This window comes from Heliangelus exortis, chromosome 3 (assembly GCF_036169615.1).
Source record: "Heliangelus exortis chromosome 3, bHelExo1.hap1, whole genome shotgun sequence".
NCBI lineage: Eukaryota > Metazoa > Chordata > Aves > Apodiformes > Trochilidae > Heliangelus > Heliangelus exortis.
In genome coordinates, this window is record NC_092424.1 from 33310093 (window position 1) to 33327186 (window position 17094).

General features: G+C 62.0%; 2 protein-coding genes across 9 annotated transcripts; both read right to left on the reverse strand.

The window, feature by feature from the left end:
• Positions 1-388: 388 nt before the first annotated feature.
• LOC139794430 (cullin-9-like) lies at positions 389-14832 on the reverse strand. 8 transcript variants are annotated; one of them, XM_071739975.1, is made up of 31 exons: positions 14509-14675; positions 13737-13975; positions 13367-13645; positions 12209-12363; positions 11358-11876; positions 11102-11237; positions 10475-10665; positions 9627-10011; positions 9199-9400; positions 8674-8881; positions 8378-8571; positions 8014-8231; positions 7640-7871; positions 7182-7287; positions 6632-6859; positions 6390-6480; positions 6134-6305; positions 5838-5943; positions 5515-5610; positions 5252-5427; positions 4663-4796; positions 4411-4587; positions 4050-4156; positions 3382-3564; positions 2895-3052; positions 2351-2561; positions 2086-2251; positions 1774-1919; positions 1475-1592; positions 858-1060; positions 389-776 (listed from the first exon to the last, which is right to left on the reverse strand). In XM_071739975.1, the coding sequence occupies exons 3-31, from the start codon at positions 13611-13613 to the stop codon at positions 492-494; spliced, it is 5550 nt and encodes a 1849-aa protein (XP_071596076.1). In that variant the 5' UTR covers positions 13614-13645; positions 13737-13975; positions 14509-14675; the 3' UTR covers positions 389-491. The 8 variants fall into 8 exon arrangements, 6 of the variants coding, with proteins under 6 accessions (XP_071596076.1, XP_071596074.1, XP_071596075.1 ...); XR_011725117.1 differs by having other exon boundaries at positions 858-983; positions 13367-13975; positions 14509-14802; XR_011725118.1 differs by having other exon boundaries at positions 858-983; positions 13367-13975; positions 14605-14789.
• A 599-nt stretch (positions 14833-15431) lies between these two features.
• Positions 15432-17057, reverse strand: MRPL2 (mitochondrial ribosomal protein L2). Its single transcript, XM_071739993.1, has 6 exons — positions 16780-17057; positions 16549-16690; positions 16351-16466; positions 16159-16269; positions 15761-15834; positions 15432-15676 (listed from the first exon to the last, which is right to left on the reverse strand). Exons 1-6 carry the CDS (start codon positions 17024-17026, stop codon positions 15464-15466), a joined length of 903 nt encoding a protein of 300 aa, XP_071596094.1. The 5' UTR covers positions 17027-17057; the 3' UTR covers positions 15432-15463.
• Positions 17058-17094: the final 37 nt, after the last annotated feature.

A 17094-nucleotide genomic window follows, 5' to 3' on the forward strand; every position in this document is an offset into this window, starting at 1 on the left:
GCGCTGATGAGGCTGTCTCCAGCCTGCTGGGGGTCACCCTCATCTCCCCATACCTTCCCAACCAGCCCTGCCCCATGGTGCTGCCAGCTGGAGGTGTGGCATGGGGGCACCTGGTTTTTTTTTTTTACAAGATTCTATTTTTTTTAAATTTATTGTACGGTTACTTTTCGGGATTAATTTTAATAAATTAATGCTGGTACCATTATGGCAGGGAGATTTATGCATTTCCCTCCATGCCTGAAGGCATGACCCAGCACAGCTAGGGGGAGGGGAACAGCTACTGCCACCATGCCAGCAGGCACAGCGGGAAGGGCTGTGCGGGGACAGCAACCAGGCGTATGACTGGACCATGCTCCCAGCTGTGTGTCAGCCGAGCCCACCAACAGACTACAAACTGTGACTCATTTATTTAAAACAAAACTTACAACTAGTCAGGAAAGACAGACTGGCCCCAGCCTGTGGCCTCCTGGCATAGAGAGGTCCTTGTGGACCTACCTGAAAGTGGAAAAAGTCTGTCTCCTTTCAGCAGAGGCCAGGCTTGCTGCTGTCTTGATCTCTACAGTCTGGAAGGCAACCTGGGGCTGGACCTGAGAGGCAGAGGGTGCTGTGGGTTCAGCAGAGATGTATTCCAAGACATGAGGCCTCTCCTCCTGGCGCCGGAGATAGCCCTGGTTTAGCAGGTGCAGGATACAGGACAGCACATCCACACTGTGGCAGCAGAAACTCTGGAACTGCAGCCCTGGCCCTGAATCACCCTTCTGACAGGCATCAATCACCTACAGCAGCAAGGGAGACCCAGGTTGCCGTGCAGCACAACGTTCAGGTTGTCCCTCCTCAGCCCCTCAAACTCTACATACCCTGAACACCAGGTTATCGATGTGGAGCTGCTTCTCCACCTTGAGGATGCGTGTGATGAGGCAGCAGAGGATGTTCCTCTTCCTTTCCAGGGCACTGACCTCAGCCCTCTCTGCCCGAAGGTACCTCTGCTGGGGCAGCAGCCTCAGATGGCTGCCAGAGGCTTGGGCCAGGGCTGCCTGGTTCAGCCGCAGCACACCTGGAGCTAGCACCCAGCCCAGGGTCAGTCAAACTGGGCTCTGAAGGACCCCAGGACGCGTGTGGCTGTTGGACCCAAGCCTGAGCCTCCCATTGCTGCCTTCACAGCTGTCAGCTCCACCCCTGTCCCCAAGCAACAGCCACAAGGACGACCCCTGGCCCCATCCCCAATGCCACCCACAGACCTGAGCACCCCTGCTGACCCACACACCATGCACAGCCCCAAGCTTCAGCCCAACACACCAACCCCAACCCCACACACGACCTCAGGCGCCAGTGTGACACACTGACCTGCAACCTGAGCACCAACAGATTGGCCCCAGCCCACTCACTTCCCCTATGAGCTCAGGCACCCCCACCCCAGCACCCACTTGGGGCCCAGACCAGCACCTCCCCAAGCATGCCCCAGCCCCACACTCACCTCCTGGCATGCAGCTCTGTACCAGGACGCCTTCGCTGTAGGTCAGCGGTGTCAGGGCATGGTGCACCAGGTCAGCAGGGAGCCCTGTAGCCTGCAGCAAGGCCTCCACAGACACCTCCTGCAGGAGGGTGTGAGAGGGGAATGGCCAGCCAAGACCCACCAGACACATGCCCAGACAGACAAACCAGGTCCTGTGCCCCAACCACTGCTGCAGGCCCCACCAAAACGGAGGACATGGCCCTGCTACCTTCCAGCACAGGACGCTGCCTCCCTCACCCCCCCACAGCCCTAGCACCCACCTCAGCACTGTTGAAGCACAGCAAGATGTACATCTGCAGTGTAGACACGTGGAGGACGCAGTCTCCAAACTGCAGTTCAGCATGGCCCAGCCACGTCCACTGCAGCTGCCGGGGCTTCCTGCACGCCCAGCCCAGCTGGCTCTGACCTGCCAGGGAGATCATCAGTGCAAGGGCTGGGGACACCCCCAGCAGACCCCCACGTGCCTGCCACTGCTGTCTGAGCTGCTGGGCGGGGGCCTGGGCCCCTCCCTACACGACCCCTCCCTACACGACCCCTCCCTACACACACACACACACTGGTGCGATACTCACTGCGCCTGCAGAAGTCAGAAAACTCATCCAGGGGGGAGCTCAGGGCTGCTGGGAAGAACCTCCCAGGTTCATCCATGTAGCAGAACGGGGAAATGGGCCAGCAGCGTGGTGACAGGGCCAGCACCTTCACCTCTGGTACACCCACTGCTGAGGCCATACCTGGTGCCTGGACATGTGGACACGAAGGCACCTCAGGACAGGCCCCAGGATCCCTGTCAGGAATGGAGATGGCCCCCCAGCCTCCCCACTCCACCAGCACACTCACCTCTTCCAGGCCCGTGTCCAGCTCAAGCAGCCTCTTGTCCTGCTCCTGCAGCTGGAAGAGGCAAAACTGCTGCTGCAGCTCCTCCGACTCAGCCAGGTTGTTCAGCATCTCTTGGGGGAAGCGGCTGGGAAAGCACAGCCCAATCTGCTCCACGACAGCTCCTTCCAGCCAAGATGGCCCTTGTGCCAGGAGACGGTCCCCCAGGTAGTGCCTGCCACAGCCACCAGCGCCAGGTCAGGGACCGGTCTGAGCCCTGGGACCATCAGCCATCTGCCAGGAGACAGAGATGGCCTGGCCCTGGCCTCACCCCAAGGTGCATGAGCCCAGCAGCATCCATCTCCCCACCCTGCCACCAACAGTAAATGTGCCTCTGCAGGCTGGCAGCACCCAAGGGCCCTCACAGCCTTTCCCTCCACACCAAGAGCCAGGAGGAGCAAAGCAGGAGCAAACCACTGCCATGCCATGTCAGTCCAGGCTCAGCCACAGCCTGTGACTCCCCACCCCACCAGGACCTCTGGTCCCGCACAGACACAGCACCCCTCACCTGTAGAAGTGCTCGAAGGTGTGGGCGAGCTCCAGGCCACTGAAGATGACAAAGGGCTCCAGGATCTGCTGCAGCTGCTGCAGCGGCTCTGCGCTGCCCACAGCCCCATGGAGCTCCTGGATCTGCCCGTCCAGGTAGCGGGCAAACTGCTCACTGACCTGCAAAGGGACAGGGCTGGCTGCCAGGGGGCTCACCAGGTGGATGCGGGGATGGGCAACCATCCCCAGGGGAGCAGCTAGGAAGACCTGAGACTTTCGGGCAAGGGCTGAGGCACCAGCCCAAGACAGAAGCAAACTGGGGCCAGGGCTGTGCAGTGACAAGCGCTGAGCACCTGCAGCTGGGCACCATCCAGGGCTGCTGCAGGGCAAGGGCTCTGTGGGGGCCAGGACAGTGCCCACTCAGAGCTCGCTGAAGGCCCTAGGGGGCCAAGGCAAGCTGCCCAGCCATGGGAGCCCCTGCACGGACGGTGCCATGCTCCTGGACTCACATGCAGGCTGGTGAGGAAGGAGAGCTGCAGCAAAGCCCCCGCAAAGCCCTGTCCCAGGGCCAGCAGGAAGGCAGCCTGCTGCCCAAAGAGCTCCTCCGTGGCACTGCGCAGGTGCCGGTACAGCGCGCAGTACTGCTCCACAAGGTCCGGTGCCTGCCCCGCCGCCTCCAGGAACCGCTGCACCTGCAGGACGCAGCAGGACAGGGGTGAGCCCCATGGCGAGAGGTGCCTGTGGCTCCTGGCAGTGTCCACAGCCTCACCCTGCCCACACCAACTGCCCAGGTCCCACCCAGGGGACAACCAGAGGCCCCGGCGCTGCTGCCGGCTACCGGGAGCTTGCAGCCGGGTGGGAACGCAGCCCCGAGAGCCGGGCAAGGGTAGAACAGAAGTTCAGCAGCCACCCCGCAGGAAACAAGCAGCCTGACACTGGACCTGTCTCCAGACTGCTGCACCAGCCTGGGTGCAGGGCCAGGATGACCTCTGAGTCCTCACAGGGTGGCAGGTGCAGCAGGGCTGCCCACACATCCCATGGGCCCCATGAGACCAGGTGCAAACCCAAACCCTCACCATGCTCCCAGGGCACAGCCAGGCCCTACCTCCTCTACACCCACCCAGAGTGGAGTCCCACACACCCTCTCTAGCCCTGTGGTTGGCCCTCAAACTCTTACCTGCTGCTGCACCACGCCACGCCAGCACTGCGAGATGCTCCACAGGCTGCTCGACTTCTCCGCCACCGACTTGGCAGCCCTGGTCAGCACCTTCCCCTCCTTCCCACCTGCCAAGGGACAAGCCCAGGCTCAGAATGGCTCCAGGGGCAGGCTCTGCACCCTGACCGCCAGCAGCCTCTCCCTCCCTGGAGGGCACAGGGCAGAGGAGATACTGGGGAGATATAGCCACTGGGAGAGCGTGGCCATGAGCCTTCCTCAGTTCAGGAGCCTCCTGTGCCATGGAGCCCCCTCCTGTGCTCCCCACAGTCACAGCCTGAGCCACCATCCCTGCAGCCCCGCAGGAAGGCAGCCCCTCACTCACCAGCTGCTCCCACCTCCTCCGGCTCTGGGCCACCAGGGTCCACATGCACCAGGAGCTGGGTCAGGTGCCGCACATGAGAACCAAAGGCAGTACCATGGCTGGTGACACGGTGGGGTGTCTCCTTGCTCTCCAGATACTCGCTCAGCAGCCAGGCCAGGGGACTGATGCCATGGGGGTCTGTGAGGACAAAAACACTCAGAATGGAATATCTCAGCCACACAGAACAGCTGGGCTCAGGAGGGTGCAGGGTACCTGGGCTGGTGATGCTCTGCACCAAGGGGTTCACCAGGGCCTCCCAGCAGGTCCTGCCCAAGGCCTGGGCCACCTCATCGTCAGGAAGAAAGCGGTCAGCAAAGTCCTGCTCGTGCCGCAGTGCCTGGTTCAGCCTGAAACAGGGACCACGGAGCACATGGTGCTGCTGGGCACCCACCTGTGGCCAGGAGGGTTCCCCCAGGGAAGCAGATCCTGGCAGTCACTCCCTGCCCTTCCCCTTGCCAGACACAAGAGCTCAGCAGCTCCACTTGCCCCCTGCAGCCAGGGCCCCTCGCTCCCCCCCAGGCCCTGCCTGTACTGGGCCTTGGGCCCACCACTGTCCATGCCAAACCAGGCACCTCTCTGGTAGGTGAGCTGTGCCACTGTGCCCAGCTTAAACCTGAGGAACACCAAGGTGGCCCCAGCCCTCTGAGACAGCTGGTGAAGAGGAGTGAAGACCACTCCCTGCCCAAGTGGGACACCTGGCTGCTCCTTTCCTGGCCCTGCAGTCCTCTCACAGGCTGCCAGCACCATCCACCCAGGCTCTGGTACACCAGGGCCACAATGGTGCAGCCAAGAGACCACTCACCTCCCAAAGAGCTGCAGCAGTTGCCTGCGGTCCCGGCAGATCTCCTGGCACCAGGCATGAGCCCGAGCAGTGCAGGAGAGGAATGTCCGCCAGCACAGCTGCTCCTTGAAGATGGGCCAGAACGTGGGCTTGGGACCCAGCACCTCGATGCCACGCACACGTGTGTCAACGCCACCCTGGGGGACAGAGAGACCCTCAGCTCCTCAAGCATGGCCCTGACACCCCACACTGCCAGCTCCCCAGCCTGGCCCTGGCTGCCCTACCTGCTGGCACCGCTTCACCCGGATCTGGATGACACGCCAGAAGCGGGTCATGTTCTCCAGCAGGATCACTCTGCTGTCTGAGGGCAGGATGGTCACCTGCAGGCACACAGTGAGCCCTCAGCACACCAAGCAGCAAGCGACAGCCACCCTCAACACTCCCCTGGCCACCCCCACTGATGCTCTGCCCTCTCTCCCTCCCTACAGCCCTTGCACCGCCACCCTACCAGGGCCCCGCTTTGGGCTCACAGCCCCAGGGCTTTGGCACCACAGCAAGGACCAACCCATCACTCCTGGGGGGCCTGAGCAGCCCGTGCCAGACTCACCGCGTTGAGCTCAGTTCTGATGGTGGCAAGGCTGTCTCCCCCCAGCACCACAACACGAGCTGGCATATAGCTGGAGTCCTCGCTGGCCACCAGCATGCTCATCTCCCTGCAGCACAGCAAACATGGTGCTGCCCAGCAGTCCACACCTCCCTGCCCTGACCCCTGCCAGCCCCACATCCAGCAACCTCCAGGACCAGTGGGGCAGGGCTCATGCAGATGCCCAAAGCCCTCTGCACCCTGCACAGCCACTGGCCCTCCTGGCCCCATGCCCCCCAGCCCTCCTGGCCCAGCCCCACCTGACCACCACACCACACTGCATGTGGACAGTGATGAAATGGGAGCCGGTGCTGCCATTTGACTCCCAGTAGGTTTTGGGGTTCCTGTCTGTGAGCTTGCTGGCCCGGTGGGAGTTAGAGGAGACCTGCACCTTCTCCCAACACTGGTCCTCCTTCACCTCCACGCTGGAGCCTGTGGGGAGAAGCACACAGAGCCTCCAGCCACCAAGCCAGCACGTGCCAGGCACAAGGCTCCAGCTCTCACTCCTGTGCTCACCTCGACAAAGGTTGCGCAGAAAAACGTCAAAGAAGGGGATGCTGATGGGCTGGTAGCTCCGGCGGTGCTCCTCAATCTGCCCCAGAACCAGCTATGGGATGGGGTAAGGCTCTCACTGGGGGGACCGGGTCCTCCCAACCTCACCCACCACAGCAAGCAGAGAGCAGAAGACTGCCCCTTGGGTAGCATGGAGAAGTGGACAGCCCCAGAACCCCAGCATAGCCAGGTCTGCCCAGGCCCACCTGGATGCAGCCAGCCAAGATGCTGGTCATCAACTTCTTGTAGAGACTGGCGTACTTTTCACACTCGGTCACCAGGCTGAGCAGAGCTGGTGCCAGCAACGGGGTCACGCTGTGCTTTTCCAGGGCTTTGGAGAGGGCCTCGCGGGTGCCCACCTGGCACATCACCACCACGCAGTCCTTGCTGACAGTGGCCAAGCGGTGCAGGAACCCAACGACCTCCTGCACCACCTGCTGAGTGGGTAGCCATGAGCAGCCGGGCCAGCGCCAGGAACACGCCAGGCCCCAGCAGCAGGGTGCTGCCAGGCTCCATCCCCCCACCCAGATGCTGCAGCAGTGCCCACCAGAGCCCGGCCAGGCTGGGTGCTGGGCATGCCGGCCACCTGGACACAGCCACAGCCGGGACAGCTGCTCCACACCTCTCTCAGCACCACGGCCATAACGCCAGGCTGCTGCAGGTGGACACCTCACTCCACCAATGCCAGGACAGGTTGAGGCATGGCACAGCCAGCAAAGCCACCCCGACCTGCTGGGAGTCCCTGGGCCCCCTCACCTCCCGGTCGCTGCTGTGGGCACTCAGTGAGGACAAACAGGGCTCCACACACTCGTTCCAGGGCAGCACACCCTCCTCGTAGCCCTCCAGGTACTTGTTCAGGATCCTGAGCGATGGAGGAGGCCCACTCAGGCCAGGGCACACAGACAGCAGTGCCAGAGGCAGCCCTGTGCTTCCCTGCCCCACCAGGAAGCCCAGCACCACCACCACGGCTACCCAAGCACCTGCGACACCCCACCAGCACTTGGACATCTGCTGCTCTGTCCCCACTTGGCCACATGCCTCAGGACACCCCAATCAGCACCCACACACAGGGGGGGGGTGCACCTGCCACCAGTGAAGAAAAACAGCCCCGCCAGGACCCACATACATGCCCTGTGTCCCCCCCACCATCACCACCAGCACTTGCACACTTGCTGCAGAGGCTCCAGACCCCCAACAAATCCCCCTAGACCCACCTGAGGATGCTGAGGCTCATGGCCTTCTCTGCCCCCACCACCTCCAAGCTGTGCAGCAACAGCCTGAAGCACCTTGGGTCCCGCAGCAGCTGGGCTGCCTCATCAGAGGGGTCAGGCCCTTCACTACAGAGATGTCGCTCCAGGGCCACCACCACCTCCTTGGGCAAGATGCCATCCCCCACGCTGCCCAGAAGTATCTGCACATCCCTCAGGTCCAGCGGGGCCTCTCCACCTGCCACAACAAGGACACAGAGGCTGCGTCCAGGCACTCGCCGGAGATGTGCCAGCTGCCGGGGTGCTCTGCCCTGGCAGGCGACAGCCCTGCCCACTGCATCCGCGGGGCCGCAGCATGGCGGGGGGTAGGTGGCAGGTACCTGCCATCTCCGGGCCCATGGGTGGCCGGTGCTCCGCCAGGTGGTTGGTCACGCTGAGGGCCAGCATTGTGTGAGGGCAGTCGGTGCTCTGCCCGTCCCACCAGCAGCTCTGCAGCACCCTGGGGAGACCGCAGCTCACCAGCTGCTCAGCCAGGCCCCGGTGGCCATCGATCAGCATGTTCACCACCAGCAAGCCATTCCGCACGCCTGAGGAGCCCCTGCAGGGACAGAGCAATGCAGCTGCCTTCCTCCCGTGAGCACAGAGCCTCCCGTGCACCCATGAGCCATCTGCCTGCCTTGACTGCCCTCCCCCACTCAGAGGGTCCCCCCCCACCCTCAGCCGCCGGCCTCACTCTGCCCCTACCCTGGGACCCTCTGCATGGTGACAATGGCAGCAGGGATGGCACTCAGCAGGCTCGCCGAGCCCTTGCTGGAGGCAGAGCCAATGCTGGCAAAGATCTCCCGCATCATCTGCGCATCGGCGTGGTTCAGGGGCGAGGGTTCCACTCCGGCACCTCCCGGCTTGCCGGCCACAGCTCCCACCAGCACCCTCAGGGCCTGCAACATCAACAGCGGTCAGGAGGGCAGCCCGCATCTCGCCACACCTGGGCGAGGCTGTGCCCCGGCCTGACCCTCCGGCACCCCCTCTGCCACACTTACCACCAGGCCAGCCTGCTGCACCAAGGCGGAAGAGCTGTGGTGCTGCATGCAGGCCAGCACAGCCCGCACACCACCCTCTGTGGCAAAGTGCAGGCGCCGGTCGTCCTTTGCCATGAGCACAGCCAGCAGCCGCAGCACCACCACTACCAGGGCCTTCTCTGCCACCCCAGTGCTCAGCAGCTCCACTGCCGCCTTCACCAGCTTCTCCCTGCATGGGAAAGGACACCTCAGGAGGACCCTCCTGGAACGCCAGCACCCTCCTGGAACGCAAGCACCCCAGGCCCTGACAGACACCTTCTCCCTGCCCACATGGCTCTGCTGCAGATGGCTCCACCCCAGGACTGAGACTGCCTGGGACAAAGGAACACAACATTCCACCACTCTTCTTGCTGAGCACACAAGGACATCCCTGCCTTCAGACTTCCACTGCCACCTCCCACACTCCCACCTCCACTACTGTCCCCTACCCTGACAACATGGCCCTCCCCAGCCCACAGGAGAGACGTGCACCACCACATGGCTCACCCACAACTCCTGGGCCCCAGCTCGCACTGGGCTTTGCCGACTTGCTGCTTGGGCTCAGGCTCCTCCTCCAGGATCTTCAAGATGTGCTTGAGCCCAGCTAAGCGCAGACCCACCTCCGAGGTGCTGCTCTGGATCATGTCCACCACGGCTGCAATCTTGGCCAGCGAGCCCCTCTCACTCACCTCCTCAGAGCTGCCCAGCACTGGTGGGAGGGAGGCAGGGACACAGGAGTCAAGGGCAGCAGCAACACCCACAGCAAGTCCCGGGGTGCCACACACCCACAGACCCAGCACCCACAGCCCTCCTCCTGCCCTGGCAATCTCCAGACCCCTCACCTCCTGTGCCCTGCCCAGGGACTGACTCGGCCCAGGACACAGACCTGGTCCCAACACCATCCAGGTGTCTCCAAGCATGTAGCAGGTGATTACCTCTGATCTGCTCCTCGGTCACCTCTGGGAAGAACAGCCCTTCCTTCTCAAGGAGCTCACTGAACAGCTCTGAATCTGACTTTGCTGCCGCAGTGGGGGCTCCAGGAGGCACTGTGGCTGCAGAAAGCTCTTCCTTCCCTGGCTTGGCTCTCGTGGCTTCAGAGCCAGTGCTCCTGCAGCTGGCACCCTCCGAGGACGCTGCAGTGCTCCCCCCACCACCCTGCTCAGCCCCCTTGCTGAGCAAGTATTTGGTGTAGATGCGGGAGCCACGCAGGTCACGCTGAGTGCTGCCCTGACACCGCCTCTGCAACATCTGCAGGACTTTCTGGGCCAGCTCCACGGGTACTGACAGCTGGATCAGGGCTTCTTCATCCATCTCCGACAGCTGCACGGATAGGGTCAAGCTGACCCTCACGGACATGCCACAGACCCCACGCCCCATGTGACAGCCAGTGCCAGAAAGGCTGCCACTGCTGGAGACCCCCAGGGCCACTCTCCAATGTCACCCTCCTCTGATGTCCCCCAGCCCCAGCCTCCCACCTGCACTCACCACACAGCCCTAACTGGCAGGATCACCCCATGGGCATGCCTTGTCTACCCAAACCTCACTGGACAGTCACTCTTCCAGGGGCACAGAAGACTGCGTCTCCTCTCCTCTCTTCCAACCCCTTTGCTGTTCCTGGTTCCCCACATTTTGGCCATCCCCTGCTCACCCTCCCATCTCAGTCCCATTGCTGCCCCGTTGAGGCTGTTCCTGCACAGCTCACACTCACCAACTTCTCCTCCTGACCAGGGACCTTCCCTAACATTCTGCTTCCCATTTCCCCATTGCTGGCTCTGGCCCATACCTGTTCTCCCTGGTCCTGCTGGATGAGAGAGGTGATTTCCTTCTGCTCCCATGCTTCCAGCTTCCGCACAAAGAAGAGCAGCTCCCACCACTCGGTACGACTCAGGGCCTCTGCAGCCTTGCTTGGATGCTCCCCCAGGTAAGGCAGGGAGTAGAGACCCCCAAAAGGCTTGCAGAAAAATGGCTGTGTAGCTGCAGGACAGCAGAGCAAGGAAGGGCACTGTCACCTCTACCAATTCCCCCTTCCCCTACTACACACCCCACATTCCCCAGGTAAAGAGCTCACACAGACTGCCTGGGCAGGGAAGAACCTCACTGTCCCCCAGCCTGCTGTGGGAGGCGACAGGAGGGCAGTGACAGAGAAGGAACATGCTGGGAGGAGACCCCAGACACTGTAGAGATGGGGATTACCATCTTCACTAGAGTATCTTTGGGCTGTAGAGCAAAAGAAGCACACACTCAAAATGGACAACCCTAGCTCACTGCTCCCTCAAGCCTGTTCTTTCAGCATCTGGACCAACCAGGGCAATACACTTAGACACTCAGCACCAGCAGAATCTGCAGGGTCAGCCTGCACCTGCAGAAGGGCTGGGGAGAAAAGCTGCAGGCCAGCTGAGAGGCTGCTCACCTCTTGCTATCTTGTGGTTGTGAGTCACGGTAGACACCTTCTCCTGGCCCTCGCGCTTGTCTTGTCTCGGAGGGCCAATGATCTCCAGCATATGCCAGTGAACCCAGTAAGTACAGCCCAGGGACTGCCAGTACACCTGAGGAGGAGCACCCAACACACACTCTGCTGAGATGTAAATCCAACCCTGCTGCTCTTCCTACAGCACAAGAGAGCCAACAGGCACCCTGATAACCCCCACCTTCCCAGCAGAGGATACCTGCACGGGCAGGATGCCATCGTTGCTCTGGCAGAAGTCCCCCTCGTCCCCTGCGCTGACCTGCTCGTAGTCCTCCAGCATGCGCACCCGCATGCCACGCACCAGGTGGGTCTGCACGTACTCCACGTAGCTGCTGCGGCTTGGGAATGCTGAGCGGGTCTTGAAGATCCTGGGCTCTTTTGGTGGAGGAGTCAGGGCTGCTTGAGCTGGGGTGCAGGATGTGGCCTTGTGCTGGAAAATGGAGCGTGTGGTGCAAGGCTGCAGCTCCTGTTGGGGCAGCAGCTCTGGCTTGTGGCTGTGGTCCCAGCCCATCACATGCACCAGCTCCAAGATGAGGTTTGCCATGGCCATGCTGAACTCAAACTCCTGCTTCACACGGCTCCTCTCCTCAGAGAGCAGGCTGGGCACAGCGCAGTCCTCTTGCTCCCCTCCCTGCTCCACACCACTGCTGAGCTTGTCTGTCAGAGAAGTCACACACAGGTAGCGCTTCACCAGGATGAACAGCAGCTTCACTGGGACCTGCAACAAGCATGGTTGTCAGACACTCACTTGCACAGCACCTCCAGCCCCCATCTCTCTCCTAGCCACCACTTTTATCAGCTCCAGACCAGCAGCAGGCAGCAGCAGAGACCTCTCAGCCCACCCTTGTCGCCCTGTTCAAAGCTCTCCACGTGCCTCTCCACCAACCCCCAACCTCAAGCTAGGTCCAAATCCTTTGCCAGCTCTTGCAACACCCAGTCCTCCTCAGCTGCCCATTGCTGATACCCTTCTGCCCCAATCAAGGATACCAACTCTGCCCTCCAACATCTTCTGACCCCTAAAGCCCATGGGCTGGCAGGGCCTGTCACTACCTGGGGAAGGTGAATCCCCTCAAAGGACATGCAGTGCTCTTCAGAGGATGTTGTCTCAGCAAACAGCTCCAGCAAGGTGTAGCAACTGTCAAAGTCCATGTGTTGCTCAATGCCATCCTGCTGGCTCAAGGACAGCAGCACATAGGCCCAGCTCCCTGAAACAAAACCAGAAGCCCTTCAGGCCTCATGAAGATAACCCTCACCACCACCCTCCCAGACTTGCAGGCAAGGAACAGCTTTGCTGCTCAGGGTAAGGATCTTCCCCAGTCCTAGGGCACATGGGTTGTACCCTGAATTCATTCACAAAATTCCACACTGGAGTAGCTGGCAAGTACCAGGCCCTGGGTAGACCAGAGTATGAGGTGGGTGGCAGCCTGTGATGGAGTCCAAAGGGACCTGTAGATGGGGACACACAGGTGTCTGAGTGCTACATGTTTGCTAGTGAGCATTAAGCTTAACCAGCTGGCAAGCAGGGGGACCCCTGAGGTGGGCAGGGATGTTCAAATTCAGGCAGGGGTGCTGGGCAGCAAGAAGGTCCGTGCTAGTACTCAAGGAATGTGTGGATGTGTGTGCTTGTGAACCTGGAGAGTGCAGCATGTGCTGGCATGAGTGACCTTCTGTCTCTCTACTAGCTTAAGAGGAAGAAGGGACTTGGTTGTCTGCGCCTCTGTTTATGTGAGTCCCGTGTGTACGTGCTGTTAAGGGTAGAGCTTTCTGTGGCCAGGCTGTGTCAGTGTCCTGTGTGTATCCATGTGTCTCTGGGATGGGTGCTCAGCTTTGCTTCTGGTTCAACCTGCAAACAGGAAAATGGCAGCTGTACCCCCTCAGCCTGAGGGACCCAGGATCTCTGGGATGGGCTTGTGAGGCAGGAGAAGTGTTGGGCCTGCAGGAGGAGACGGCCACTCAGAACATCCCTTAACACTCCTAACAGTTATTCAGCATCCCAGCTCAGGAACCTGTCAAGGGAAAGACCTCCTCAAGTCACCCACACAACTACAACCACAGAGCTGCCTGGAAGCTCAAGTCAGACTCTTCCCCTTTCACCAGCACACCCTGATACACACCGCTTCACAGGCATCCTGCACCTACAGGACTGTCCCCCCTCAGCAGCCCAGCAGCACCACTTCGGTGGCACTGAGGAGCAGCAGCAGCCCCCACCTGCATCATGAGAAGCCAGGGCCCTCAGCATCTTGCCAGCGCTGTGGCGGATTTGCTTCTCCTTGTGGCACAGCATCTTCATCAGCAGAACGAGGGCTCCCGTCTCCCTGAAGGCACCCGCCAGAGAGCCAATGCCGGCGTACGCGCTCAGCACGTGGATGGTGTTGAGGATGGAGGACTCGGGGGCCCCGGTCTCAGCCATCTGACGCCCAGCTCGCTGCACCAGGCTCCTGACATCAGCCTTCATCTCCAGCAGCGAGGCTTCATCCAGCGGGACATCTGCAGCGAACGGGCCCGCTGCCTTCTCCTCTTTCCCCCACTGCCCTTCCAGCTTCCTCTTGCCCAGCAGCGCCGGGCAGCTGGCACGGACCTCTTCTGCAGACATCCACATCAGGATGTTCTTCGGCTTGGTCCCTGCAGAGGAGACGCTGCTGCCTCCCACTGCTCTCTCTTCCAAGCTGACGATACGCCACTGGATCAGGTACTCAGGCTGCCCGTCCTGGCCTCGCCGCTGCCGGAGCAGCTCCTCCGGGTAGGCCTGCAGCTGGGGTCCCAGAGGGACGAGCAGGTTGCCATTGCGCCTCTCGTTCACCATGATGGGAAACGTGCCTGCAGAGACAGAGGGGAAACAGGAGCTGGGGAGAGGTGGCTGAGGCACGGGCTATGCTATGGCTAGAAATCTCCGAGTCCTGCAAGTCACAGTGCCTGCGAAGTGACAGCATAAAAGAAATAAAAGCGTGCCTGGCTGCACTCCCGGTCAGTGCCACCTAACACAACAAAACCAGTCTAGTATGAGATACAGCTCAGTTTCTGCCCAGAAACTAGCATACATGCAGCAACAAGATACAGGAGCAGGACACAGTCATTTTGGGATTGTATAACGGGCTGTGGGCAGGGCAGGAGCAGGGACAGCAGTGCCCAAGGAGGGCGGCTCTTCCCACAAACTTCGGCCGCCGAGCCTGGCTGCAGCGCGCTGGCGGGAACTCCCCCAGCCAGGAGCATGCGTGCTTGCCCCGAGCGCCAGCGCAAACCTGGGCCGGAGGATTCCACTGGACATCACCCCACCGGTGCTGGAAGCACAGCCCAGCAACAGGCCTGAGCCCCGGTCACCCCGGTCCCCAGACACTCAAGGAGAGCATCACCGATTACCGGGGAGCGGGCTGGCCCCGCAGGCGGCCAGGTATAAAGCTCCTTCTAACCGCAGGCCACGCGAGAGCTGCTAGGGCTATGAGAAGCACCTGGCCCTGCCCTCTTCGGTCCGGTTCGGCTGCCAAACCTCGAGGTTCCGATACTGAGCCCGGGTCTCCCTAAAAAGGAGAGGCCCGAGAGCACCCCAAGATAGCTCCGGAGGCTCGAGGCGCTCGTCAAGCCCGGTACGCCCCAAGCCCGCTACGCTCCCTCATCGCGGCCCGGGCCGGGCCGGGCCGGTTCGAGCCACCTCACCTCCGGCACCGCTCCCACACCTCTCCCGGGCCAGCGGACGCGCATGCGCAGGAACCGCCCCGACGGCAGCCGCGCAAGGACAAGCTGCACCCACCGAGGGGCGGGGCGGACGGTACCGGTGGCCCGGACGGTACCGGTGGCCCGGGACCGCAGTTCGGAGGTGCAGTGAGAGCCTCACGGGGCTGAGTGACCGGGGGAGCTGGAGGTGATATGGGGCAGTGGTGTGGTGCAGTACGGCACTATGGAGGGCAGAGGGCGATGTGGGACGGGGCAGGGGGAGCACCAAGGACGTTACCGATGCCGAGGTCTGCGATCCCCAGCGGCACAACAGGTCGCCCTGGCTGGCAGGCACCTTCCTGCCCTTCCGCAGAGCTGCCCACTTGCCCTTGCAGCTCTGTAAGCTGAAGGTCAGGGAGGCACCCGGCTGCCAGGCTGGATATGTTTGCCCTCCGAGCACAGCAAGACCCCTCACCCACTTCAAGCCAAGGCAGCCCACAAACCCACACTCATTTTCCCGGCAATCCAACCCCCACTGGTGGCTGAACACAGCCAAAGGTGTCCTCCTGTGAGGAAAGCACCTCTGAGGCACCGTGCAGAAAAAGCAGCATTAACATGACAGCAGTGGTGTGAAGAACGATTTATTGACCCCCAGCATCACTGCTGAACTCCAACTCTTGGCAGGTTGACATAACTCTTCATGGGTGGGAGAGGCTTGATCTTGCGGCCAGCCCAGCCACCCTTTCGATGCCACAAGCCTGTGTGTGGGCGCTTGCCAAGCCAGCGGTTCCGACCCGCCTTCCCGATCACCCGCTTGTTGTGGTCAACGTTGGACACACGGCCCACTGTGGCCACGCAGGTCTCCAGCACCTAGGGGACAGAGAAGAATTGCAAGGTCTCCCTGGGGATGCAGAGCTGCAGATGGTTGGGTCAGGGACAGCATGACTCCTCTACCTGCATAAGCCTCTTGGAGGGCAACTGCACGATGGCTGTCCCATTCACTTTTCTCAGCAGCACCCCACAAGTCCCTGAAGTGGACAAAAAGAGAGGAGACAGCTGCCCTGCTTACTGAGCACCCTGTAGTGAGTACACCCTCATGCTGGGAACTCCCCAAAGACCCCGCTGTTGCCCCTCCAGCAGCACTTCTTCATGGCCTCAAGGCGTCACCAGGAAGCAACAGGGCAGAGCTGCCCGCACCTCCCTGGAGGGCTGTTTTGCACCCCAAGAGGGAGGAAAAGAGACGACAGCAACTCCCTGTCACTGGCCACACCAGTCCCCCCCCGGATTTCCCTCTCTGTCTGTGCTAAGCCAAATCTGGTTACAGACAGTGAGTTCACTGCCCAGAGCTGTACCAGCTGCCCGGATGTATTGCGCTCCCTTCCCAGGGTGGCTCTCCAGGTTGCAGATCAGTGTGCCGACAGGCAGAGCCCCGAGTGGGTAGGCATCCCCTTCGTTGGCCAACACTGGAAAAGAGAAGCCGATGAGCTGGGCAAGGAACAGCCGACACCCTCAAGCAGGGTCAGCGTGGCTGCCCGGGCATGCACCTGCCATCCTGCCGATGTGAGAGGAGTTCGTGATAACGTCCCCCGCCTGCATGTTCTCCGTGGCAATGATCCAGCGCTTCCGGTTGCCGCCGGCCACCAGGGCGATGTCAGCCGACCTGCACGGGGAACCCACGGTGGGCGAAGGGGAGCTCACCACAGGCATCACCGCCCGGGGCCGAGCCCGTACCCTTCACTCGCCTGCAAGGGTCGTATCGGACGTTGATGACCTTCTCGGTGAAGGGCTGCTGCGGGGCCCCCTCCTCGTAGCGCAGCCGCTGGAAGTCGATCATGCGGTAGCGCCGCTTGTGTCCCCCGCCGATCCCCCGCACTCGGATGCGCCCTGCGGGACAGGAGAGCGGCTGCGGGCGGGGCCCACACCCGCCCCTCCGGCCCCTGCCGCGGGGCCCTGCCAGCCCTCAGCCCCCTCACCTGTGTGGTCGCGTCCTCCCGTCTTCTTCATGCCCACGGGCCGCACCGTGTACTTGACCCGGCACTTCCACATGGGGTCGGTGGTGCAGCGCGGCGCCGAGACGCCCAGCCCGCGGCGGGCAACCTCCAGCGCGCCTCCCGGAGGCGGGACGAGCGGCGGGACGCGGGGCAAGGCGGGGAGCCGGGGTCGTCGCGGCGCCGCCGACAGCAGAAGGCCCCCGAAGGCGCGGCAGAGCGCCGCCGCCATGTTTGTCGGGGGGGGAGGCAGGGGGGGGAGGCGGGGCAGGGAGGGGGGGTCAGGGGGAAGCGAGGTGG

Bases quoted from the DNA above. Each gene is read 5' to 3' on its own strand.
- LOC139794430 (XM_071739973.1), bottom strand. From the start codon at position 13,961: ATGGTGAACGAGAGGCGCAATGGCAACCTGCTCGTCCCTCTGGGACCC. The intron at 7,288-7,639 runs GTGGGTCTAGGG...TCCATCGCTCAG, and splicing joins ATGAGCCTCAGCATCCTCAG to GATCCTGAACAAGTACCTGG. The intron at 4,797-5,251 runs GTGAGTGGTCTC...TCCCTGTTTCAG, and splicing joins CTGCTGCAGCTCTTTGGGAG to GCTGAACCAGGCACTGCGGC.
- MRPL2 (XM_071739993.1), bottom strand. From the start codon at position 17,026: ATGGCGGCGGCGCTCTGCCGCGCCTTCGGGGGCCTTCTGCTGTCGGCG. The intron at 16,691-16,779 runs GTGAGGGGGCTG...CCTGTCCCGCAG, and splicing joins GGGAGGACGCGACCACACAG to GGCGCATCCGAGTGCGGGGG. The intron at 16,270-16,350 runs GTGCATGCCCGG...TCTCTTTTCCAG, and splicing joins TCACATCGGCAGGATGGCAG to TGTTGGCCAACGAAGGGGAT.